Source organism: Adiantum capillus-veneris, chromosome 9 (genome assembly GCF_014529385.1).
Source record: "Adiantum capillus-veneris isolate H3 chromosome 9, ASM1452938v2, whole genome shotgun sequence".
Taxonomy (NCBI): Eukaryota; Viridiplantae; Streptophyta; class Polypodiopsida; order Polypodiales; family Pteridaceae; genus Adiantum; species Adiantum capillus-veneris.
Window position 1 is genome coordinate 67,567,232 of NC_140939.1, and position 27,225 is coordinate 67,594,456.

The following is a 27,225-nucleotide window of genomic DNA, read 5'->3' on the forward strand; positions in this document are numbered from 1 at the left end:
AGAGCAGAGACAGCCGACGTGCACGGAGGAGCGCCTACGGCAGCCCCTCGTCTGGAACCCCATGGTTAGCACTCAGAGAGGCCACTTGGTTGGTAGTCGGCCTCATGTTTCTTGGGGTCCCATGGCAGCACGTCCAGCACGCTCTCTAGGTGACTGACTAGAGTTCACAGGTTTGTGAGAGGAAGTGCAGGGTTTCCAGCTACAGGGCATGAGAGGGGTGCAGAGCATGTGTCACGACATCTCAGAGTCAGTTCCAACTGAGTGGCTCACACCTCTCGAGCCAGTAGCACCCCGGTGGATGGGAGCCTTCACACGACTAGAGGTTCTCATTTCAGTCAGGGCCTGCTCAGAGTCTGTCTCAGTCTTGTTCTTCGAGCTTCAGGGTGGGGGACGACTACAGCGAGTTGCAGTAGAGGCCCCGCAGGTAGCAGAGTGCTGTTTTCAGAGGATCCGAGTAGTGGGCATCTGTGGGTGGACCTGCGTCATAGACCCCGACCCAACAGTTCTTGAGACAGGACACTGGAGGCTATGGGCTTGGGAGTGTTGTCCATTGGCACAAGTACAGTGGGATCCTGGTGAGTGGCTATGGAGGGACCCCTTCTCTTCTGCAGACCACCCAGGAGTCCCGTTCTTTCAATACATTGTTTGACTGGGACGTCATATACTAGCAGCACAGAGAGAGGCCCTCCCCGCTGCAGCACGTCATTGGCAGGAGGAGGGTCTCACAATCGAGTTCTTGGCAGACTTTTGAGAGAGGTTGTGGGACTCCTGACAGCCGAGGCGAGTCACCTTGTTTCAGTGGCTGGTCGCACATAGAGCCACAGCAGTAGGGAGCTGGCTTGTGCATAGTGGTCTCTCGGCCACTTGTACAGCTTGTGACCATTTGGTGGAGAGTCAGCATCACTGTCTTTGGGACTCTCCCTCGGCCCAACAGGTGTGGCTACGAGTTCTTCGGCTGATGCCTGCTCTCTCCACGGCTCGACAGTACACTTGGGGGGCAGCGGCTTGGTCCACCCTCACAGGCCCGGCACTTCAGTTTGAGCTATCTTCCACCAACAGGATGATAGTGATGCAGGGGGGGCGACCTACACTTCAGCCTGCTACAGAGCTTACTCCACAGGAGTGGTGCAGTGAGAGAGAGGAGTGTTGGGAGCTCATCAGTGGCCTGACACTTTGGTTCATCTGGCGGGCCCGCTGTTTCCGCATCTTTGAGGCTCGCCATGTGCCACCAGCAGAGACTGTTCGTGACTTTTGGCTAGAGCTGATCCATACTCTCAAAGGAGAGCTTGAGGGACTACAGGGCAGCTCCGACCGCATGCGGGAGCGCCGCGAGGCTTTCCTTCGACTCTGGCGCCCTCGGCCTTTCTACACCATAGTCCAGGGGGTGCTCAGATGGCACTACTGTCCACCTGTGTGGCTTTTCCCTCCTCCCATCTCTTGATTTAGCATCATTGTATATATGCTGTTTTTTCATTGGGAGAGTCTCCCCATCATGCTTGTTGTAGCCCTCTCTTGCAGAGGTGGTTGTAGCCCTATGGGCAGTTTTCATTAACTAATAGAAGGATCTTTTTCTCGGGAAAAAAAAAATGATCACAAACAAGTGGTAAACACTGTGCATAAAAGTACTAAGATTGAGAGATAGAGAGAGAAAAATACGACACCAGACAAGTTGTCAAACCCTCCTCCGAAGGCCCCACTCTCTATGGCGAGAGCGGTCTACTATAAATTGCACAAATCTCTACAATGCTATGGACTTGCCGACGATGTCGACGACGATGAGGACGACGACGAGACGCGCTGAAATCTGCAAACGCTAATGGCTAAAATCTGCAAATCTTTATTTGCTGAATTCTGACTCTATGTCGATGACGACAATGCAACGACGACGCGCTGAAAACGCAGATGCTAAAATCTGCGTTTTCCAGGCTGAAACTGCAAACTTTGGCTGACATAACCGTGCGGCGAGGATCTACTGCGGGAAGGTGAGATCTGCAAGGTTTGGGACTTATTTTGTTGTGTCTAAATGCTGAAAACTGAAAACGCTGGTCTAGATCTGAGTTCTGTCGCGATGAATCTGCAAAACGCTAAGCTTGCTTGCTGATCCAAAAACGCTAGGGCTGGTTCTGAGTTCTTGATGCAAAAACACTAGGTCCTGCTGTGTCTTGTTGTCGCCAGGTGGATCTGCAATGCAAAAACGCTGGAGGCTCTGCAAGGCTAAAAACGCTGGTTGTTCTTGTGGCTGAAAATGCTATGAGTTCCGCCCCGGGGGTCTTGCTGAGAAGGTGCCTAATGAACACAAGGTTCCTGCTGCCTCTTCTGCCAAATTGTGCTAGCGCTAGGTTTCTTGTGCACTTGCTTATCAAAATTACCCTACCTAGTTCCCAACAAAAGTCACTTAAAAATAATAAGTGAAAATTGGCTAAAATAGGGAGAAAAGGTCTATGCACTATAAAAATGCTCCTGATGGGTTCTGATGGAAATCTGATGATCATGCTGTGTGCAACCAGAGGATATGCATCTACTCTAAGTGTCTGGACATGCACGGTCTGCCAACAGACTCACAAAAGTGCCAGATCACTTCCTAAGCTAACTGAACTGAACCCATGTCATGAAGCACATAGGGTTAGATGTGTCACGTGACACCCTCCAAAACAAACTCGTGAATCGGGGATCTCTGTCAGAGACTATTGTCTCAGCCTCTCAGGCATGCTATGTAATCGAAATATCTATGCAATCAACAGTCTCGCTAAATGGTCCAGCTTGACTGTTTTTTTCATTGGAATGAAGTGAGCTTGCTTGCTAAATCTGTCAATGACAGTCCAAATGCCATCGTGCCCACTCTGTGTCTTCGGGAGATCAAAGATGAAATCCATTGCAATACTTTCCCAGCCGCAGGTGGAATTGGGTAAAGGCTGTAGTAATCCTTGTGAAACAACTGCGAACAAAGTCGTCCACATCCTTCTTGAGTCTCGGCCAAAAGAAATAACGCTCCACACCTTTCAAGGTAGTATCAATGCCGCAGTGACTCGTAAAAGGTGAACAATGGCACTCAATCAAAACCTTTTCCCTCAACGGTTGTGTAACACACAACATTGTTTACTTCATCAAGTAGCCATCCCATATGGAATATCTTGGCACTATCTCCCCATTCTGTATCCGAGTAAAAACATCGGTAAAACCCGGATCGAAGGCGTAGTGGTCAACCATATCCTCGAAGCTTCTATGATGGATCGTGGAAATAGCCAAGACGAGGGGCTTCTGAGACAATGCATCTGCCACTAAGTTTTTCTGTCCCAGAACATGGACAATCTGAAAGTGAAACTGTGACAAGATGTTAGCCCACCGCATCTCGCTGTGATGATCACTAAAGACCGTGAAATCGGCTCCAAGTAGATAATGTTGCCACTCTGTAAGAGCATGGATCACTGCCAATAGCTCTTTCTCATAAATCTGTGCTACCAATTCTGGCCTTCAAAACATTCTGCTTTAATAAGCAATCACATGGCCTTCTTGCATCGAGACCGCTCCCAGACTACCACCACAAGCATCACAATAAACTTCGAATGGCTTTTGCAAGTCTGGCAAATCCAACACTTGTCCAATATTCAATTTATCCTTGAGTGTCTGAAAGGCAGTCACCTCTGTCGATCCTCACAAGAAAGGGACTCCTCTCCGAGTCAATAAATGTAAAGGCGAAGCTACCTCTGCAAACTTCCGAATGAACCGCCGTTAGTAAGAACACAAGCCCAAAAAGCTTCTAACTTCATAAACATTCTTCACGTCTGGCCAATCGCGGATAGTCTCAATTTTGGATGGGCCCATCTGTACTCTTGTTGCTAAGACGATGTGTCCCAGGAAATGTATCTCCGACAAGAAAAACTCGCTCTTTTTGGCATTAATAACCAATCTGTGATCACGCAATGCCTGAAAGACCTGTAGCAGATGGTGTCGATGCTCTGCTTCATCCTTGGAGAAAACATTAATATCATCAAAGAAAGTGCCCACAAAGATCAATGCTCTCGAAAAATCCTAACCATCATTCGGTTTAAAGTTGTTGGAGCGTTGGTAAGTCCAAATGGACTCAACAAAAATTCGTATAAACCAAAGCTTGTCTGCAAGGCCGTCTTGTAGACATCGATTCTGATCTAACGATATCCGCATTTCAAATCAATCCTGCTGAAACAAGAGGATCCCTGAAGTCTGTCAAGAATATCATCGATCCTGGGAATCGAGAATCTCTTCTTGATAGTGATTTTATTGAGAGCTCTATAGTCAATGCATATCCTCCAAGATCCGTCTTTCTTTAGTACCAATAAAACGGAGAACAATAGGGTGAAGTACTAGGCTAGATGAGACCCTTTTCAAGGTCTTTGGTTCATGATTCTTCATTTTGGGCTCAGCTAACACGGTAAGGTGGCCAGTTCGGTGCTGTGGTTCCAGGAATTAGACCAATAGTATGGTCCTCAGGACGAGATGGAAATAACTCGCCTTGTAGACCTTCTGGGAGTCAGACAACATGTGTGTGTAGAGATTGTTGTCGTTCTTTGTCCAATTCAAACATGTTCGTTCGTTGTTCATCATTTATTCTTTCAAATAGATCGAGTAAACAAATAGACTAGATTTCATTAATTTTGAAATGGTCGAAGCTGATACAATAGGGACAAACTTGGACACTCCAAGTCTAGATTCTGTCGCGACACAAAAGAGATTCACTTCAAAACACTACATAATTCAAGAGTCGACACGGCCCAGCGTAGTTCCGTGCCAAGAGAGATTGGCCTCAAAGACTGGCGCTCCTTTCAGTATTTCTTTTATATTAATCTTTGAGCAAAGTACAACTCCCGCGGCTCAGACTTTGCGTCCAGATCCTCTGAGAAGTGAGACCCCCAGGTCACTTATAAACATTACAAGGGATGCTAATAGCAGAGCCCCCAAGGCATTAAACTCAAAAGCAATCGAGTTCCCAAAAGCTTTTGAGTCAAAATCTGCCAGCAAAAAGCAGCAACGCAAATTGTGGAAATCCGTACAGTGGACACGTAAGCATGCCAACGCAAGAAGCAGGCGTCCGTACAGTGCCATGTCAGCAGGTCCATACGTAGCCACGTCAGCAGTCTGTACGTTGTCCACATCAGCAGTCTGTACAATCTCTGTCCACAGGGTCATGCCACGTCATCAGTTTGTGTCTGCAGGGTCATGCCACGTCATCAGTTTGTGTCCGCAAGGTCATGCCACATCATCAATTTGTGACATTGTACATTGATGCCACCTCATCAACTTCCGGTTTATACGGGAGAGGGTCCACATCAACAATCTTTGGTTTGCTTTAGTTGTGCCTCAGCCGGTTGTCCAACTAGTTGTCCAACTATAAGCTCTTTAGTGGCCCTAACCCCCTAGAGGTGGCCACATCAGCAACTTGTGACACTGCACACAAGCTCTTCGCGAAAACTCCGTGCTTCTACACATCAAAAACTCGGTAGGGCTATCTTTGTGATTGGGGGTGCTCCACAACAAATTTCAAGAGAGGAGGGTAAGAGGCAATCTTTATAGGTGAGGGCGGCTAGCAAGAAGAGTGAGTTGCCTTGTGCTTTCCCGCGAGAATAGAGGGTTGCCAAAGGCACTTTTGCGATAGCCAAAATAAAGGGAGAGGGGGGGCGACCCAGAGAGAGAGAGAGAGAGAGGGAAGAAGGGGGGGGGGGGGGGGGGGGGGGGGGGGGGGGGGGGGGGGGGCCCAAAGAACTCCTTTCACAAGGCACCGAGTTTTTGGTTTATTTATAAAGTGGGCAGCCATACAATTTTTAAACCTAAAAATTAATTTGCAGAAAGGCATTAAAACATTAGTCAAATAAACCATGCTCATACACATACCTTTCGATGCATCCCTAGATGTACGAGCATAGATGTAATGCCCACATAGACTCCTTCGTCAAAAATAGCCTACTTTTTTGGGAAGCGACCGCATTTCGTCAAGAGCTATTGAGGATCCATCTTCATTCAAGTGCTTACCTCCTACACGCTACTCTTAACTCGGTTCAAAATCTACTCACACTAAGGAATATTTCCCGTTTAGAGCTCTTGTCACCCACCATGTGACGCACCAGGAAAAACCATCACATAGACTCACTTACCAAGCTTACAAAACAAATCCTTAGCCATGCTCTATGCCATTCATCCTAGAACGCATCAGAGATGTGGACTCTGAATGGTCAAATACTTCTACTCAATGCTCTAGTCATAATGTATAAACAAGTATTCATTATTGCTGGCCAAGAACATAATCCCATTCAAAGTGCTTTCGTCGTTCCCCTTGATTGAGGCATTACGTTCTTGTATATCTACTACTCTAACTCAACAAATTCTAATTTGCACATAAAATGATATAGGCTTAATTTCAATAAATTGAGTTACTCAATAAATAGTCAATTTAGAAACATTGACCAAGGGCTGCACAGAGGAGTCTGTGCAAGCATAGGAAATCATTCACAAATCGTTTTCACGGTTATATAAGTCCATGTTCTATATAAAAATTATAATGAGCAAGTTTTTCAATGTTTTCCAATGTTTTTCTATGTCTTGAAATATTCTAAAAACGTTTCAAGCGGTTGAGAATTTGGAGACACTACAGAAGTCAAAGTTGATCCTCTCAATGAGCTCTACCCATTAATGCAAACGGATTTAAGTTTTGACCACTTTGAAAACTTATAATTCTCGGCTGCAAATTAGGGTTCCTACAAAAAATTCAACAAATGGTCATTCGCTTAAAGCATATAACGGTTTGTTTCTTGATGATTCTCTTTGTTTCAAAAACTCAAGCAAACAATTTTTCTAATTGGACGCTTTGGTTCTACATTTTGAAAGAAGGACGACAAGGAGACCTATGCATATACAAAGAAGAAGATATGCTAGATCTTTTGGAGGAGGGTTTGAGGAGATGACTCGGACATTGATGAAGTGGACTTATTTTTATTTAAAATAATAGCAAAGAAAATAAGTTTGTGGTCGATACAAACCAAAATTGGATTGATGTATCGATATTGAAGAGTTCAAACGCATAGCTTGGTAGGATATTTGTGGCGGATATACTAGGGAGCTATGCATTGAGAAGATACATAAAAACACTAGATTGCTCTACTGTACTTAACGTGATAGGGCATGGTTGTGCAGGTTATGCTTCGCTGAGAAAAACGCCACATCAACTAAAAAGCTAATACATGGGCAAAATGGGCTAAAAATGCATACACACAGCCATTGTGGCCATACAACCATGTCATGCAACCTAGGATGCCAGTAATGACAAATCTCCAACAGTTTCTACAATACTCCGCAAGTGATAAGCAAAGTCAACCATGATAAAGGCTAGCAATTGTCCAAGTGAGAGCGAATGCACAAAACAAACAAAAACAACTAAATAAAAAATGACTTTATATCAATTATTGTTTACAAATCCCAGCTCAAAATTTTATCCAGCTCCCACCTAGCTGCAACGTAAGAAGTCATTCCAGTTGAGGAGCAAGACTCCATGAGACCAAAGTGTGTCCAATCACAACCGTGTTTTTTAAAAATCCATAAAAGTATTTCCCACACCTCAAAACTGTACGAAGCCATCAGACACTTTCCTATTAAACCATACAGAAGCATCTACTCTATGATCGATATTACATTGACCAAAAAATCATAGATTATGGAACTGTAGTCTTACCACCCACGGGGTCCTTCGGTGGCCACATAACGTCTTGAGGCACAATCCTGTCTTGCAGCATATAATCTTGACAGTGTGATCACCACTGCAATGTTGGAAACCATGGTTCATGAAGTTCACGTCTTCAGAGATAAAGTCTAGACATGCCATTTATAAACCTTAGCAAAAAAGGCTAGAGAGCTTACTGAGTAGATGCAAGTACGGTTCCATCGGGACTAAATGCAGCCGCTATTGTAGAACGAGGAGCCGGTTGCAAGGGGCAGTACTTGGCGGAGCAATGCAACAATGACTCTGCCTCCACCCTAACAATCCAGATTTAAAATTTAAAAAAAAGCTCCATCCAGCACAACCTACAGGCCTAACCATCCTTCAAAGTGGACAAGCAACTGGTTCATAATGGAAACAGAATGCTCAGCATCCAAACTATGGTAAGGGCAATAAATCACAAAGTACTCCTCAATGCATGTAAAAGTCTTTGCTCAAATAATCAATCAATGGTCATTACCATGAGGTGAGGGCGAGTTTCGCATTAACTGCCTCATGCTTCTTTACCCCTACTGCATCTGTGCCGCACTTAGTTGGTCCATCCCACAACTTTCTAAAAGTCCGCCTGACAGCTGGAGACACCTCTCTCCATGAAAGTAATCTGGTCACATTTCCCTCCCTACAAGAGGTGACCACATCATTGATAAGATCAGAAGGTAACACTGATAAGACTTTTTCATCACAATCCAGCCCAGAAAATACAAATTTCAATCGCACAAATAAAAGCAGCAGCACCAAAAGAAAGGCAACCCATTGGACCTCTGGAGACCATTCTACATAGAAACTGTAGAGCAATCCAGCAGGAAGTGTGCAACAGTTTTACCCATGCAACAAGTGCAAGAACTTTTGAGATGTAATGAGCCATAAGCACTAGCAAGGATGGCTTCTGTACACAGTTCTCAAGCTAAAACAAGATGATGAAGCAACAACAGTGCAAACTTACCGGTGCCTTCTTCCAGAGTAAGGATGGTAGCGAGAAGTGGATGCACCCTGGGGAGACGAATTTTCGCCAGAAAAGCTATCACTTGCAAGTTTCCTGGTATCTGAACTTGGCATGCCTTCTTATTTTAGTCTTTTGTCAAGGATCACACTACCACACTGGTCCCTGAAAACATCTGCAAATTGAAAATATTGTTTATCAAGATCATAGCCACGTGACCCTCTCGTTTAGAATGAAGAAGAACAAAATGACAAAGCCATGATAAAAGTCTATTAACTTCAGCCTAAAATTTAACATTAAGAAAATTAGCTCAATTCACATTCAAGGATTTAGAATGGATGCACGAGGTTGTGCTCACGGCCAGGACTCGTGGTCAAAACAGAATTAGGGAGATAGATGCAAAAGGCAGAGAGAGACAGAGAGAGAGAGAGCGCATGATGTACGGCTTGACTCTGCCAACAATGTCGCTCCGGGAACAGTGTCACAAAGTGATGATGTGGCATGACCTAAAGCACAGACTCCGGACAAAGAGGGGTCATTTCAACAGAGAAGACCACCATGTCTGTACAGTTCCTTTCAAGTAAGATGCCACCTTTCGCACCCTGGAATGTTCTGAGAACCGTCCTCCAAAGAAGGTCACGTCAAACTGTTGTACAAACTCAAGGGCTCGATGGGTGTCCTGGTAGCTTGAAAACGTCTCAAACCTGACCGCTTGACTCCCTTCCTTGAACTCCTTGGTTTTCTTGTTGATTTGGTCATTGTCAAAAGGGACGATCTCTCCTCCTTTGAATGGCTAGATGGCCTTCCATGCCTTCTAGACTTTTTTTTTTCAAAAATCTACTTCAAAAGAATCTTGTCTTAGGTGCTTAGAAATTGAGAAACCTTTTTAGCACCCTCCAATACTTCAAATGGCGCCTTCCCCGTGTGTTGTTGTAGACAAACTCCACCAAGCGTAAATATTTTTCCCATTAAGTCTTCTAATTCGAAATATAAAACTTCAACAACTCTAATTCCATTGAATTGGCTATCTCAAATTGCCCATCTGTCGTCGGGTGGAACGAGGACGAGAACTGCAACCGCGTGTCAATGTTCTCCTTGATTGCCCACTTAAAATAAACTAGTAAACCGGGGATCTCTCTCCAAAGCAATAGATTCAAGCATGCCATATATTCAAAAAATCTGTGAGAGACAATTTCACCAAATGGTCAAGCTTAAAGTGGGCCTGTTTACTGAATCTGTCAATGAATGTCTAGACTCCAAATGCCATCATGCCCACTTTGAGTCTTGGAGGGATCAAAGATGAAAACCATAGCAATGCTTTCCCAGGGGCGGATGGGAATGGGTGAAGACTGTAGGAGTCCGTGTGACTTATGCATGTCAAAACCTGACCTTTTAGCATACTAAACAACTGCGAACAAAGTCATCGACATCCTTTTTGAGACTCGGCCAATAGAAGTAATGCTCCACACCCTTCAAGGTGGTATCTATGCCGCGGTGGCCTGTAAAAGCTGGACAATGGCACTCTGTCAAAACCTTTTCTCTCAAGGGCTGTGAACACACAACATCGCTTTCCATATCAAATAGCCATCCCGTATCGAATAGCCTAAAATTGTCTCCCCATCCTATATCCTAGTAAAAACATCAACCAAGTCAAGATCCATGGCGTCAAGATCCTCGAAGCTTCTGTGAGGAATCGCGGAAATAGCCAGAACCAAGGGCTTCCGAGACAATGCATCTGCCACTAAATTCTTTTGTCCTTGAACATGGACAATCTGGAAGTGAAACTGTGACAAGAGGGTAGCCCATCACATCTGCTTTTCCGAAGACTGCTTCTGTGACAAGAAGTAGCGCAAACTTGATGATCCGTAAAGAATGTATAATCAACTCCAAGTAAATAGTGTCGCCATTGAGTAAGAGCATTGGATCACTACCAATAGCTCTTTTTCATAAATCTATGCAACCATTTCCGGATGTAAAAACATCTTGCTCTCATAAGCAAATTGTAAGATGCAGCGGAAGTGAATGTTGATCTTGCTCAAGATGAGTGCTCCGAACTATGCTCAAGGGTTCCTTTTACTTACGGAAGGAAGAGCCTTCCGTTCCTTTAGTGAGAGAGTGTGTAACAGACTTGGACACTCCAAGTCAAAAATCGATCACGACAGCACCAAATAACCACTTCAAAACAATTCACAGATCACGATAGATTTGCACGAGCCCAGCGGAGTTCCGTGCCTAGAGATATTGGCCCCAAAGACTGGCGCCCCTTTCGGTATTTCTTTTTGTATTAATCAAATCAAAGTACAAGAGAGTGGCTAGGGTTTCACTCTCAGACTCTACGTCCAGATGCCCTGAGAAGTGAGGCCCTCACCACTTATTTAAAGGTACAAGGGATGCCCAAAAGCAGAGCCCCAAAAGCTTTTAAAATAAAAAGCATCAGTTCTCTCTCTCTCTTAGAGAGTCTTTTCTCATCATTTTCAAAAAAAAACAAAAAAAAAATCAAGTCTCCGCGATTTCCGAAAATTAGGGTTTGCAAGAATTTTAGGGTTTCTGGCAGAAATTAAGGTTTCTGATGTTCGCCACGTCATCACTTTGTGACATACTCCCCTCTTGAAAGCATTGTAATCGACCGCGATTACGCCTGCAAAACCGACAAAAGCCATAAACGGTCTTAACAAACACTGACTGTTAGTACCTACGTACTAGGAACACACATCTAGCACATGTACAAAATCGACACTCACATCACACGACATCACAGGACATCACCAGACATCACAGGACATTCAACATTCATTCGGATCTTAGACCATGATTTATCCGCAATGTAGCTAGCAATCACATCTAGGTCCAATCGGGACCTCAACGATGTCCAATTGACTAACCCCTATTGCAAGCATGTCTATTCGAGATCAATCAGACCAAAATGTTGCAGTCATTTCAGCTATCAGTTCCTGCACTCACAAGAAGTCAAGAACAAATCAGTATCAATATCAGGAATTCCATTTCATAAAGTCATCCAGCAGAATACTGTCAGCTCTCAGTATCCCTGAAGCTCAAAGAGACATCAGTGACTTTAGTATCAAAATCAAGGCATCTGTTGACAAGGGAGCGGAGAGACTCCCCTCTTGTGCATCCCACTGCACCAGATCTCCGGCCAAGCTGAATTCTGGGTTCCGTTTGGAGTAGACTATGCTAAACCAAAACATCGAGGTAAAGTTTCACAATCCGAGGAGTATCTGCTAGGTCCTCCTCCTCCTCCTTCCACTTCGCATCAAATGCAAGAAAGTTCTTGAACTTAACCAAGAACCGCCTTCGGACTTTACCTTTCTTCGTATCGTTATGTGCCAAAATCTGTTCATGAACAAGGATCTCCTCGTTTTCTTCCACTTCGGGTTGCTCATCAGGCTCCCCATCATCAGGCACATCACCCTTAACACGGTTCAAGAGACTCACATGCAATGCATTGTGAATCCTCCAAGTATCTGGCAGTTTCAATCGGAAGGAGACATCATTTATCTTTTCAGTAATCTGGAAAGGTCCGTAGTATCACATACTAAGCTTTAGAAAAAGCCTCTCCTCTCCCTTTTTCTTTCGTAGGCGTGCCTTCTCAAAAGTAAGAGCACCCAATCATCCTCCTTCAATTTCAAGTCGCGATGATGGCGATCCGCTACCTTTTTCTGTCGTTCTTGAGACTCCTGCAAAGTCTCGCGAACCTTGGCAATAGCCATATCCAAATCTCGCGAATATTCATCCGCTTCAAATATCTAATCTTTCGTGCTCAGGAAGGATGGAACCTTCGCAGCACTTTCAACAATCTCACATGGCGTCTTCCCCGTCGAAGAGTGTATTGTGTTATTGTAGGTAAATTCCACCAAAGGTAAGTTCTTTTCCCATTGAGTCTTCTGATCCAAGATACAAGACTTCAATAAATCTAAAATCATTGAATTGGCAATCTCAAATTGCTCGTCAGTCTGCAAGTGGAACGATGACGAGAACTGCAACCGCGTGCTAATGTTCTCCCAAATTGCCTTCCAAAACAAACTCATGAAAATCATCGTGATCTTTCTGTGTTCTCGGGAGATCAAAATGAAATCCATTGCAATACTTTCCAAGGGGTGGGTGGGTATGGGTAAAGGCTGTAACAATCCCTGTGCCTTATGCCTGTCAAACTTGACCTTCTGGCATACGAAGCAACTGCGCACAAACTCTTCCACATCCTTTTTGAGTCTCGGCCCAAAGAAGTATCTCTCTACCCCCTTCATGGTGGTAGCAATGCCGCGGTGACCCGTAAAAGGTTGACAGTGGCATTCAGTCATAACCTTATCCCTCAACGGCTGTGTAACGCACAACATAGTCTTTTTCATCAAGTAGCCTTCCCGAAGGGAGTATCCAGCTATTGTCTCCTCATCCCGTATCCGTGTGAAAATATCTGCAAAATCTGTATCTGTGGCATACTGATCGACCATATCCTCGAAGCTCCTATGATGTATCGCGGAAATAGCCAGAACCAACGGTTTGCGAGACAAAGCATCTGCCACCACATTCTTCTGTCCCTGCACATGGACAATCTGGAAGTGGAACTGTGACAAGATGTTCGCCCACCGCATCCGAAAGCTCCTTCTGTGACAAGAAGTAGCGCAAACTCTGATGGTCTGTAAAGACAGTAAAATCCGCTCCGAGTAGGTAGTGCCGCCACTGAGTAAGAGCATGCATAACCGCCAAAAGCTCTTTCTCATAGATCTGTGCTGTCATCTCCGGCCTAGAGAACAAACGACTCTCGTAAGCTATGACATGGCCTTCTCGCATCAAGACCGCACCCAGACTACGACCACAGGCATCACAATATACTTCAAATGACTTCTGCAAGTCCGGCAAAGTCAAAATAGGTCCCGTAGTCAATTCTCTTTCAATGTCCGAAAGGCAGTCACCTCTGTGGGTCCCCACGAAAAAGGTACTCCTGTCTGTGTCAAGGTATGCAAAGGGGAAGCAACCTCTGCAAACTTTCGTATGAACCGCCTGTGGTACGAACACAGTCCCAAGAAGCTTCTAACTTCATGGACATTCCTCAAATCGGGCCAATCACGGATAGTCTCTATCTTGGCCGAGTCCATTTGCACTCCTACTGCTGACACAATGTGTCCCAAAAAGTGTATCTCTCGTAGGAAAAATTCACTTTCTTTACATTAATCACTAACGTGTGATCTCGTAATGCCTGAAAGACTTGAAGCAGATGATCTCTGTGTTCTGCCTCATTCTTGGAGAAAACAATGATGTCGTCAAAGAAAGTGCCAACAAATAGCCTATACTCTCGAAAAATCCTGTCCATCATCCGGTTAAATGTCGCAGGAGCATTGGTTAAGCCAAAAGGCATCACCCAAAACTCAAATAACCCAAAAGTCGTCCGAAAAGCTGTCTTGTAGACATCTCCTAGCGCTATCCTAATCTGATGATATCCACTCTTCAAGTCAATCCTGCTAAAGCACGAGGATCCCTGTAACTTGTCGAGTATATCATCGATCCTAGGAATCGGAAATCTGTTCTTGATGGTGATTTCGTTGAGAGTGTTATAATCGATGCACATTCTCCAAGATCCGTCTTTCTTCAAAACCAACAACACTGGAGAGCAATACGGTGAAGTACTAGGCTGGTCAAGACCCTTTTCCAAGAGGTCCTTCACTTGGTTCATAATCTCTTCATTCTGTGCTCAGCTCACACGGTAAGGTGGCCGATTTGGTGGCGTGCTTCCAGGTATCAGATCAATGGTCTGATCTTCAAGCCCTCTGAAAAGCAATCGGCATGAGTGTGGAGAAAAATCTTGGCGTTCTTTCGATCGGGTCAAAACATATTCAAACTTTATCCTGCGTTCAGTTCTCTCCCAAAAGAATGAGTAAGAAACTGAAGTTCATCAAGTACAATCTCTAAGCCCTTCATTTATCAAAGTCGCTTTCTCGGCCCGGTAGTCAACCACGGCGTAGTTCTTGTGGTATCAAGGGATCCTGAGTAGAACGTCACTCGCGTGCCCTGAATACCCCTGTCATTGCAAACGAAGTTTGCCAATGCTCGGTGTAATGGCAACATCCCATCCGGGTGCCAGTCAAACTACCTTTGCCTATGGCGTTAGTCTGTCAGGCGTAATTCCAAATCGAGCCACCAATTCCAAGTGAAAAGAAGTTGGCCTTGGCTCCTTCAAAAGAGCTTCCTGATCCTTCACTTTGCCCCAAAAAGCGGCAAAGTTTGTACTTTCATTCATTTGATTCGGTGCAAGTCCCACGCCATGTGGTACCAGTTCTACTTTTCTATCTGCCTTTTCTGCCACATTCCTCAGTTGCTCTCGAACTCTCAGACCTGTCGTCGTCTTTATCATTCTATTCTTTCTGTGCATTTTTAGGACACTTCGCGGAGATATGTCCATGTTTCCCGCATCCAAAGCACTTCCCCTCTCTGATGAAGCGAGCTCTCTCCTCAGGAGTAAGCTCGGGTCGTGCATCCTTTTTCTCTGGGTTGCTCTTTTTCTTTCTACTTTCATTCCCAGAAGTCTGTTCGGCTCGTTGTGTCATGGCCTCATCTATGGGGTAGGTCAGATTGCCAGAGTGAATGGCAAAGCCACGCTTCGCATGACTCATCAACTCCTGAATAGAAGCTGACTTCTGTTCCAAGCAGTGATCTCGGATCTCTGTAGGTAGACCGCTCAATCTGTTCTCTGAATGAGATCTTCTTGAATGAAGAGGCGGGTAGAAAAGAGCTCCAGAATCTTTCACAGTAAGGATTTACTGTATCGCGCTTGGTCATCCGAAGATGGTTCCAAGCAGCTCGTATATCTCATTCATATTCTTGCGTCAACCAAGAAGAAATAAAAATCTTTTTAAATTTCAGCCATTTAACTGGCGCAGTCTTGTTTAAAAGAAGCGTGGACCAGCAAGTACGAGCATTCCTCTTAAAGTAAGAGGCAGCTCTCCGAATCTTGGAGTGCTCTGAATAGCGTCCTCCCGCGAAAGCGATGTCAAACTGCTGTATAAAAGACAAAGCCTTCGAAGCATCTGAGTATCCTGAAAAAGTATCAAACTTGATCGAGTGGCCACCTTCCTTAAACTCTCCACCTTCCTTAAACTCTCGGACTTTCTTGCTTTCATCTTCGAGAAAGTCATACTAGTTGGCTTTGTAAAAAAAAATCTTCTTGTTCGCATAAAAGTTTCCGTCATCGGAATCTGAGCTGTCTGTACACGAGTCCTCAGTAGAACTGTCAGTCTCTGGGCGAGATGTAGCCTTCTTTGCCTTTTTCTTGCCCTTTTCTGAAGCTTTGTTTCTTGCTTCGCTTTTTACCTTTTCTGTCTTCTTCGCTCGAATCTGAAGAGCTAGAAGAACTGTAAGAAGAAGAAGAAGAAGAAGAACTGGGTACTCCTTCAAATCGAACACGCTTCTTCTGTTTCTTTGCCTTGTCAAAAGTCGATTGACGACCCAAATATCCCGGAAAGTCAATGCTTTTCTTCTGCTTTTTGCCGTGCTTTTTGGCTTTATTTTGCGCATCAAAAAACTGAGCAATCCGTGCATCAACCACGTTCTCCAGTTCCTTCTCCATATATTTCTTGGATGCAGAAGGTTTCTTGAGAGCGGGTTTCGGGAGTGGTGTTGTGGTTCTCTGCCACTCCATCTGTACCTCTTCCAAAGAGGTCTGGGTCACATATTTTGCCATCTTCAGGTCCTTGGCAAAATTGAGCATCGTCTTTGTTGCATCGCCAATCAATCGACGACGCTCCATCTCTCTTTGCTCCGCCTGAGTAGGCCGAGGCGGGCCATACTCTCTGTCTGAATCTTCGTTGTGATCCCAACCCGCATCTCCAGATGCAGAGGGAGTCGACTGATCATTACTTGAAGCCATAGGTGCCGCAGAAAAAAAAAATCGGGGATCGGATTTCCCGTAGAAGAGAAATCGGACGTGCTCTGATACCACTGTAACAGACTTGGACACTCCAAGTCAAAAATCAATCGCGACAGCACAACATAACCACTTCAAAACAATTCACAGATCACAATAGATTTGCACTGGCCCGGCGGAGTTCCGTGCCTAGAGATATTGGCCCCAAAGACTGGCGCCCCTTTCGGTATTTCTTTTTGTATTAATCAAATCAAAGTACAAGAGAGTAGCTAGGGTTTCACTCTCAGACTCTGCGTCCAGATGCCCTGAGAAGTGAGGCCCTCACCACTTATTTAAAGATACAAGGGATGCCCAAAAGCAGAGCCCCAAAAGCTTTTAAAATAAAAAGCATCAGTTCTCTCTCTCTCTTAGAGAGTCTTTTCTCTTTTTTTTTATAAAAAAAAAAAGCAAAATTCGCGTCGCGCATCGTTTTCTAAATTTTATTTTTTTTTCAAGCCTCCTTGATTTCCGGAAATTAGGGTTTTTGGCAAAAATTAGGGTTTGCAAGAATTTTAGGGTTTCTGCTGTCCGCCACGTCATCACTTTGTGACAGAGTGCAATGATCACAAACAAAGTGAATGCTACTGTGAATGAAGGTGTTGAAAATGAGGGAGAGAGAGAGAGAGAGAGAGAGAGAGAGAGAGAGAGAGAGAGAAGAATACGACACCAGACGGTTCTCAAACCCTCCTCCATGGCCCCCCCTCTCTATGGCAAGGGAGGTCTATGCTATTGATTGCACAAATCTAGTACAATGGTCTAGATGCAATGGACTTGCCGACGATGTCAACGACAATGATGACGACGACGAGGACTGGCTGAAATCTGAAAACGCTAGGGGCTGAAATCTGGAATCTGCTAGCTGCTAACTCTCTGCTGAATAGTGACACTGTGTCGGCAAGGACGGCGATGGCGACGACGCGACGACGATGCGCTGAAAAAGCAGATGCTGAAATCTGCGGGCAACGGGCTGAAACTGAAAACGCTGGCGATTTGACGGTACGGCGAGGATCTACTGCGGGTAGGTGAGATCTCCGAGGCTAGGGGCTGATCTGCTGTGTCTAAGTGAAGTGCTGAAAACTGAAAACTGAAAACGCTGATGCACTGGGGCTGATCTGACGCCGAAAACTGCAACTGCTAGGCAAGGTCTGCAACTGAAAAACGCCAGGTGATCTGTAGCAAAAACGCCAAGGCTGATCTGCTATCTGCTGAAAACACTAGGTTGAATCTGTAGCGCTGATCTGTAGCCAAAAACGCTATCTGCTCTGCTCGCTGGAAACGCTAGGCCTTTTGCCGGTCTTGCTGAGAAGGTGAACTGCAAGTTGCTGGAACTTCTGTTGCCTCTTTTGCCAGAAAGTGCTAGCGCTAGATTTCTTTTATAGTAACTTAGCAAATTTGCCCTACTCACTTTTCCAACAAAGTTACTTACTAAATAATAAGTAAAAATTGAGTAAATTGGGAAAATGTGATGGGTACTGAATGTCATGTTGATGATCATGTTGTGTGCAACCAGAGGATATGCAACTACTCTTAAGTGCATGGACCTGCACGGCCTACGCACAGGCTCACAAAGGTGCCAGAACACTTCCTAAGCTGATCTGAATCCTAGACCTGAAGTAGCTTGTCCACATGCACATAGAGTGAGATGTGCACGTGACATCCCCTCCTTTTCAAAGTGAGGTACTCGTACCGAGCTGTATGGTGCCGAGAGAGTGCGCCAACAACGCCTGGAATCCTACAAAGAACTCTTCGCCGGCCCACTCTGATGCGTGGATCGTACAATACTTGAACTTCATGAAGGTCTGCAATGCTTGTTTCTTTGGGCCGAAACGAAAGCGACAAAAAGTGATATGTGGCGGCTTCAATGCTCCAACTTTGGCTATGGTCGTGTATATACCTTCTTCAAGAATCTTTGAGGAAAATTCCTAAAACCACTTCCAACACAAAATCATAATCATACCCATTCCATGTAGAGTAGTAACTCGAAAAAAACTATTCTTCCGAAATGATTGTGCATGCAATGCAAATGAACAAAGTGACGGAGTGCCAAAGCGTTCACCAAACACACACAAAAGTGAGATCGAATCTTGTCTAGTCGACCTAAACCTATCAATTGTGGCAAATCACAACGGAAATGTCTATGCTTGATGGACAATCTTACTTGTGCGCTTCCTAAGACTGTCATGCCAAGGAAGAGACATGTAAAAGCAATTGACAAAACGGACAATCGGTAAACAATGTGAATTCCTTGAATGCAAACTTTTTTTCTTTTCGAGAGTGATCCGCATACATCCGTGCTCATCCAAGAGTGAATCATGTGCATCGTACAATATGGCATGCCTACGAAAAGGGAACATATAAAGATGGTGACGAAAATACAAGAAACCGTCACGAATGAAACACTCGAACAATGCGTGCTCACTAATCATGCGAACACACAATACTTCTTGAGTGGGTTCTTTGGACCTTGACTCAAGAGCCAAGAATGGTTGTGCGTGATTGATCGTATCTGTAATGAGGTTAGCTTCACTAGAAAAATCATCAACTAAAACATCATCCTTGTGAACAATCACATCTCTATCATGCAAAACATGTGTGTCGTGCTTCGGAAAAGGAATGACTGAGAGAGACTCCTTTTCTTGTTCTTTTTCGTGTTCCATGTCATGTGTCTTTTCATGTTATTTGTCATGCAACAAATCATGCTTCTCTAGAATGAGACTACCTGTTTTATCCTCGTCCAAAACATGAGTGAGAGATTGATGACATAGATGGAATCTTAGTGCCACATTGAAGAACCATAAGAGGTGCTCCTTCAACTGCGAAACTGAGAGTGTTTTCTTTCCAACAAACTTATGGATTATGACCTTTAAACCACTTAATGCCAAAAATCAAACCGTATCCTAATCGTATCCTGAGAGAGGAGAAATCACAAACTTTCGACAAAAACGGACATTTGAATGGACACGGTGACATCAAGACTTTCATGCATAAACGAAGAGTGCATGCCAGGAGCAAAACCAGAGGTCTTAATGAGATCAATGGGTCGAGCTTCGAGACGTGCGCTCCTCACGAGTCACTAATCACATCATGCATACTACCAAAATCAAAGAAGACCACAATACATTGACCATTCACATAACCATAACAATGCATGAGAGATGCATTGGCATGATCGTGAGAAACTTCAGACACATTAGTGTGTTCTCTAATTGCATTAATAGAAGATGTGAATCCTGTGAGTTCCTTTGTGGATTCTTTATGTGTGTTCTTAGGACAATCTCGTCTTATGTGACCCTTAGTGTGACATTGATAACATCTACCTTCCTTAGCATAAATGACTTAGTCTTCTGACGTTATGTATCCTCCTATAATTCCTTGTGCAGCTTTTTCATCTAGGGTTAGCTTAGGTTTAGCAGGTGTATTAGCTTTACCTTAAATTCATTTTGAGAGTTCTTTTCCGAAGGATTAGAGAAAAATTGGCTAGAAGAGTTATCGTTCTTACCGTTCTGCGGGTTCTGAGGAGTCTAAGAGGGATTATGAGAAGACTTGTTCTCCTTAGGCTTTCCTTTGTTGTGCTTCATCTCCTATGCAAGAGCAATCACTACCGCCTTGTTGAGATCTACGGAGTCAACCGTCAAAGACTTCGACATCGAACCTGATATACTCGTCTAACCCGAAAATAAAAGCCTCTTTGCGCTTCGCATCCGACTTGCGTAATTGGGTGCCAAGCTACAAAACACGGTTAGAAAAGGACATGACTGAGATATCATTTTGCTTGTGATTGCGCCAATCTTCCTTTAACCGCGCTAGGTACTGAGGTGGCAAGAACCGCGCCTTTAGCTTGTCTTGGAAGTCAGCCCAATTAAAAGAAAGGGGCAGCGCCTTCCTCGGCTTCCTCTAGGTGCGCGACCAACTGTGCCTCTTGCCACGCTTGATACCAATTAATGGTATCACCGGCAAGATACATGACTACCGTCAAAACTTTACTCTTTCCTATCTTCTTAGTTGTCACAAAATAAGCATTAAATTGATGCAAACAAGAATGAATAACATTATCATCCATCTTACCGTCATACTTACTGAATGTCAATTTCTCAATGACAGGGTTGTTGGAATCCGCTTCTCGACTTATGCTACCTGATGATTTGCCCTGGCTTGGACTTTGAGGTGCGTACCTGTAGGACCAACTCTTGCATGCGTTGGTCTCTCTGCGCCTCACATTCTAATTCCAAGGCCACCTCGTCTCTCTTCGGCCGCCATGCGCACGTGCTCATGCTCACGCTCCAAGGCTACCCTTCTTTCTTCGGTAGCCAAGCGCGCTTGCTCGCGCTCGCGATCAAAGGTGGCGCGTTGCGCCTCTTGTTGTAGCATCATGTCCATCATCGACTTGACCAAGGCCTCCATAGAACCCGTGGCGTAGATGGGGAAAGGGAAGGGTCCGAAAATCCTCCTCGAGGGAAAAATTCTTCGTCACCACCTCCATGCGGCCGCCATGCGCGCGTGCTCATGCTCACGCTCCAAGGCTACCCTTCTTTCTTCGGCAGCCAAGCGCGCTTGCTCGCGCTCGCGATCAAAGGTGGCGCGTTGCGCCTCTTGTTGTAGCATCATGTCCATCATCGACTTGACCAAGGCCTCCATAGAACCCGTGGCGTAGATGGGGAAAGGGAAGGGTCCGAAAATCCTCCTCGAGGGAAAAATTCTTCGTCACCACCTCCATGCTCATCACCTTCACACAAAGTATCCATTCCGCTTCAAGTGATGACCATACACTGAGATCTTGGGTACTTACGTTCATGAGGAACTTAGGTTCTTGAGGTTCTTGGGTTCTTGGGGTTCTTGAGTTCTTAAGGTTCTTAAGTTAAATAGCTTGCAATCGGTGTTTGAGAAGACAACGCACCAAACCGCATCTCGGTGTGGCTCTCAATGTGAATGAGCTAGGAGTGACCTACTACCCAGGTCGGGGATAAGTCTGCTGGAAGGTTACCGAGAGTGAGTGTAAGCAACTCTAAAGGTAGCAATCCAAATGATCAAGAGTGTAGAAGAGCAACTGCACTACCATCCAAGCTAGGCTCCGCGTGACTCCGGATGTAATCGCGAGATGCCTGATCTTTTGCATCTCGCGGGTAAGCTTTCCAAGGAGTCCAAAGCATTGAAGTCCCACTCCAGTCTGTAGATCCAAGCAATGAACCTATCCAAGAAGAGATCCAAGATCCTCTCCCTAAGCCCATGTAGATGCTCCTGTGTAAGCAAGTGATCTGACGTGTCGAGGTCAAGTGGTAAGTGTCCGTCCACCAAAGATGGTGGTGTCTTCTCTTGGAATGTTGGAATCCCATATGCCATGAGCATGGCCATATCTCGTGTCAACTCCTCTGATGAGTGCATAGGTGTGTCCATAGCAAACCACAAGTCACCACCCCTCTGGAGTGCGCAACCGCCCAATGATGGTTGGAATGAATGGATCTCCCAAGGATCATACGCCCGTAGATGATCAAGCTGATGTCGAAACTACCATGTACTACAGCAGTCACTGAGAGACCGCAAGGAATACCACCGAATGGTGTCCTGTCGGGATGTAGCATCCTCAAATGCACAAAATGCAAGACTGTAGGCTGCTGTCCACCCAAAAACGCAACTGCGAGGTGATGAAAACACTGTTGTCCAATGAATTTCAGCTTGCTCGTACGCCACAGTGGCGGAACGAGGCCCTCCCGTTCCCGAAACGCGTTCCCAAGCTCGGCGCCTCCTCAAAACGGAAGCAGGAACGGAACATCGTTCCCTTCCCAAGCATAACCGGAACGGGGCCTGGAAAACCAAATCCGGAACGCCAAAGTTTGAAAATATGGCTGTTTGGGACGAGTCTTTTGAACTTTTGGAGGGGTATTAATTCCATCCTCTCCTATACAATGAAGGGCTTTAAACCCTCTCTCTCAAGCTCTCTTCTCCCTCAAGTCTCTCTCCCTTTCCCTCAAGGATTCAAAGTTCAAGCCTCAAGCTCCATCACTCTCAGGCTCTCAAACTCACCCTCTCCCTCTCCCTCAAAATCTCTCTCCCTCTCCCTCAGGCCTCAAGGCTCCAAGCCTTCATTGAAGTTCAAGCCGCAAGGCTCAAGCTCCATCCCTCACTCAAGGAGTGTTAAGCTCCATCTGGCATCCCTCCCTTGTGTAAGCCTTAAGCATTATTGAAAAGCATGTCTAAATAAGATTCTTCGACTAATGGTGTGTGTAGCTCTCTACTAACATATAGGTTGAATCCAACTTAATTTAAGCATATTTTAGCTTTACCGTTCTGGTCCCCGTTCCCGTTCCGCCACCGCGAGGGCCCCCCGTTCCGGAAATGTCCCGAAGCCCCTCGTTCCCGTTCCAAGTAACTTTGTTGTACGCTCCCAGCAAGGTCCAGAGCGGTGCAGAGGGTCTAGGGAGGGTGGGAAATCCAAGTCACAACCCAAGGTGGGCTGAAAACAGAGTACAACAGGTGTTTGACTAAAGATGAAGAGGATTGTTGCCAGCAAGGCACCGGATGCTGAGCCGTGTAGGAATAGCAAGATCCAATGGGCAAGGTATCATGGAGACGTGGCAGTTGTTAACTATGTCACAAGGACAAGGCAACTGCTAACTTTAGTTGTTGGTTTCTTTCCAATGATTTTTGTTTTATTTTTGAGACCCTCTTTTTGAAGTAGCAAACGGTCGGACATTGTATGGCCAATGTGAACGGTAGTTTCACCCGCAGACGGGAAGTGGTCGGCACTGGAACTCGTATAGTGAGAGGATGTCTAGGCTCAGAGCAAGATCATGTAGGTCCCCCCGTCACACTTACCAAGTTGGTGGATACTAGGAAGTGAACTCAATAAAGGCACAGTGTAAGGTGCAACGGAATGATTGTTTGCGCTTTGCTCAAGATGAGTGCTCCGAACTGTGCTCAAGGTTCCTTTTAGTTCTTATGGAAGGGAGAGCCTTCCGTTCTTAATCGAAAGTGCTATGATCACAACAAAGTGAATGGACACTGTGCGTGCAAGTGTATGAGACTGAGAGAGAGAGAGAGAGAGAGAGAGAGAAGAGAGATACGACACCAGAGACGTTGTAAAACCCTCCTCGAAAGGCCTCACTCTCGTCGGCGAAGTGGTACAATGACGATGCAATGGACTGATGCAATCTGGGACTATGCCGATGACGACGACGGTGATGACGACGATGACTTTAGGGCAAAAATCTGTGTTCTTCTATCTGCTGAATTTCGGGACTGTTTCCGTGGCTGAAAATGACTTTTGGCTGCGTTTTCGATGGCTGAAAATGGCTATCTTCTGCAACCAACTAGGGCTGAATCTGTTGTTGTCCAATAGGGCTGAAAACGCTGACCATCTGATGCGGTAAGGGCTGAAAACCAAAAACACTGGTTGTTCTTTTAGCATTAGTGAAAAACGCTGGCTATCTAGGAGAGCTAGCGATCATGGAAGGCTGAAATCGCCAGGGATCTGGTGCTGATGATGATCAAAAATGCTAGCTTGAAGGGGTTGGCGATGAGGCAAGCTGCAAATGCCAGGTCCTTGTGGTCTTGAGGGGTTCTTGCCGAGAAGATGCTTGTTGAGCGGGAAGCTCCTGCTGCCTCTTCTGCCAGAAAGTGCTAACTTGGGTTTGCTTATATATTTACTTAGCAAAATTGCCCTACCGGAAGTCACTTAAAAATAATAAGTGAAAAATACCAAAAATAGGGAAAATAGGCTAAATGCACTGGAAAATTGCCCTGACTGAATCTGATGGATTCTGAAGGGAATTCTGATGATCATGCTGTATGCAACCAGAGGATATGCATCTATGCTAAGTGACTGGGCATGCACGGTCTACGAATAGACTCCCAAAAGTGCCAGATCACTTCTAATCTAGACTTGACTCGACTGACTGAACCCTGATCATGCTGTCGCTTGTCCACGGACACATAGGGTTGGGATGTGTCACGTGACATCCCCTACTTTTCAAAGTGAGGTACTCGTACCGAACTGTATGGCGTCGAGGGAGATCGCCAATAGCATCCGGAATCTTGGAAGGGACTCTTCGCCGGCCCACCCTGATGTGTGGAACGTGCGGTACTTGAACTTCATAAAGGTCTGCAATGCCTTCTTCTTTGGGCCGCACCGAAAGCGACACAAAGTCCTCTGTGGCTCCTTCAATGCTTCTACTTCGTCGAGAGTCATGCTTCTTTCTTCTTCAAGAATCTCCATGGCTGAAAATTCATGAAACCACTTCCAACAGAAAACCATGAACATACCTATTCCATGTAAAGTAAATGGAAAAAATATTGTCTTCCTAAAAGACTGTGCATGTAATGTAGATGAACCAATAGACGGAGTGCCAAACCGTTCACACCACACATGCAAACAATGAGATCGAATCTTTCTCTTTTGATCTAAAGCAATCAAATGTGGCAATTCACAACGGAAATGCCCATGCTTGATGCTCATACTTTCATGTGCTCTTTCGGGTACTGTGTCATGCCAGGGAAGAGACATGGAATGTGACTTCCTTACATGCATACTTTTCAGCTTTTCATGAACAATCCGCATACATTCGTGATCATTCATGAGTGAAACGTACTCAACGTACAATATGTCATGCCTAGTAAAAGGGATCACATACAGACGCTGACTAAAATACAGGAAACGATCACGAACGAAACACTCGAACAATGAGTGCCTATCAATCATGCAAACACATTATACTTCCTGTGAGGGTTCTTTGGACCTAGGCTCGAGAGCCAAGATCGATCCTTCGTGATTGATCGAATCTGCAACGAGGTTAGCTTCGCTAGAAAAAGCATCAACTAACACATGATCCTTGTGAACAATCACATCTTCTTCATGCAAATCATCATGCTCATCATAATCATCCAAATCATCATTCAAATCATCATCATGCTTCACACAATCATGCAAATCCTGTGTATCATGCTTGAGAGAAGAAGAGACTAAGAGAGTCTCCTTTCCCCAAATCTCTTGCATCTGTGCCTGAACTTGAGAATAGAGTCGCCAGAACTCTTTGTTTTGTCGGTCGCTCTGTTCTTGTATTAGTTTGTTCTCTGCTTGTCTTGCTTTGTTCTCGCGATCAAATTTGGCTTGACATTCTTTTTATTCGAAGTCGTACTGGCGTTGTATGGCTGCCATTCCTTCTTTGTATTCACGATCTATGGCTGCCCTTCGTTCTTCGTAGGCCTTTCTTTCTGCCTCTCTTTCTGCTTTTCGTGCTTCGCGGTCTAACTGCCGTTCCATAAACAATTGCTCCAAAGCCTCCATAGGAGTTAGTGCAATCCTTGACGTAGATGGGGAAGGGGGAGGGTCGGAAAAACCTCCTGGTGGGGAAAATTCTTCTTCGCCTCTCTCATGCTCATCACCTCCAAGCGAAGTATCCATTCCGCTTTGAGTGATGACCATCCACTGAAGTCGTGGGTTCTTGTGGTTCTTGGGGTCTTGGGTTCTTAAGTTCACGAGGAACTTGGGTTCTTGGGGGTCTTGGTTCTTGGGGGTCTTGAGGGTCTTGAGGTTTTCTTTCACTTGCAAATCGCGTTTGAGAAGGATCTTCTCTTCACCCGAGTTCTACTCTTTTCCGCGGGCGCACCCCTTGGCGGCCTTGCGCTCACACCAAGGTTGCTTTTTCCCACCTCACGTCGATTGGCCGGCCGCTAAGTGCATGGTCCGCTCTCATTGAGTGAAAAGAGACACAAGGGGAGGCTGGACAAGCCCTTCTTTCTTGGGATTCCTGTCACTCTTCAAAAAACACGATTAGGAATCGACACGCCCAAGCGAACTTGGGTTCGTGCGACCTCAACAAGCAAAAAAATTATGTGATTCTTGTGGTTCTTTCCTTGAGTGATACAGAACACTGCCAAAGCACTGATACCAATGTAAGGTGCAGCGGAATGATTGTTTGCGCTTTGCTCAAGATGAGTGCTCCGAGGCAACAGGAGCTCCCCGCTCAACAGGCAACTTCTCAGCAGAACCCGCAGGGACCCCCCCCCCCCCCCCCCCCCCCAAACCTTGGCGCTACCTTCTCCAGTAGCTAGCGTTTTTGGTTGCAACAGTGACCCTCCCAGATCTGGCATTTTCAGCAGTGCCTTGATCGCCACAGAATCCCTCAGCTTAGCGTTTTTTATCATCATCATCTCCACCCCCTAGTCCTGGCGTTTCAGCCTTGTCTTCATCGCCAGCATACCAGAAGCCCAGTGTTTTTGCTAAAGCTATCAAGATCTGCCAGCGTTTGCTATTTTCAGCCATAAACGCAGCCGAAGGGGCAGTGTTTCCAGCCATCAGAACAGCAGATCAGCGTTAGTGGTTTTCAGCCCTTGCCGCATCAGAACCACAGCATTTTCAGCCCTATGGAGCAGCAGTAGAATCAGCCCCAGTTGGATGCAGAAGTTCCCCCATTTTCAGCCATAAAAACGCAGCCAAAACAGTCATTTTCAGCCACCGAAACAGTCCCGAAAATCAGTAGTTAGAAGACCACAGATTTCAGCCTTCAAGTCGTCGTCGTCATCACCGTCGTCGTCATCGGCATAGTCCCAGATTGCATCAGTCCATTGCATAGTCATTGTACCACTTTGTGCAATCAAAAGTAGACCACTCTCGCCGACGAGAGTGGGGCCTTCGGAGGA

At 45.4% G+C, this 27,225-nt stretch overlaps 1 protein-coding gene across 1 annotated transcript in view; it reads right to left on the reverse strand.

Annotated features, from left to right (window-relative positions):
- Positions 1-27,225, reverse strand: part of LOC147450617 (uncharacterized) — a 63,847-nt gene that overhangs the window by 25,827 nt on the left and 10,795 nt on the right. Inside the window, exons 2-5 of the mRNA XM_086519778.1 lie at positions 8,685-8,856; positions 8,202-8,360; positions 7,882-7,998; positions 7,697-7,781 (exon numbers count right to left, since the gene is read on the reverse strand). Coding sequence (XP_086375904.1) covers positions 7,697-7,781; positions 7,882-7,998; positions 8,202-8,360; positions 8,685-8,797 — 474 coding nt within the window. The 5' untranslated portion in view covers positions 8,798-8,856. The remainder of the gene's footprint in view (positions 1-7,696; positions 7,782-7,881; positions 7,999-8,201; positions 8,361-8,684; positions 8,857-27,225) is intronic.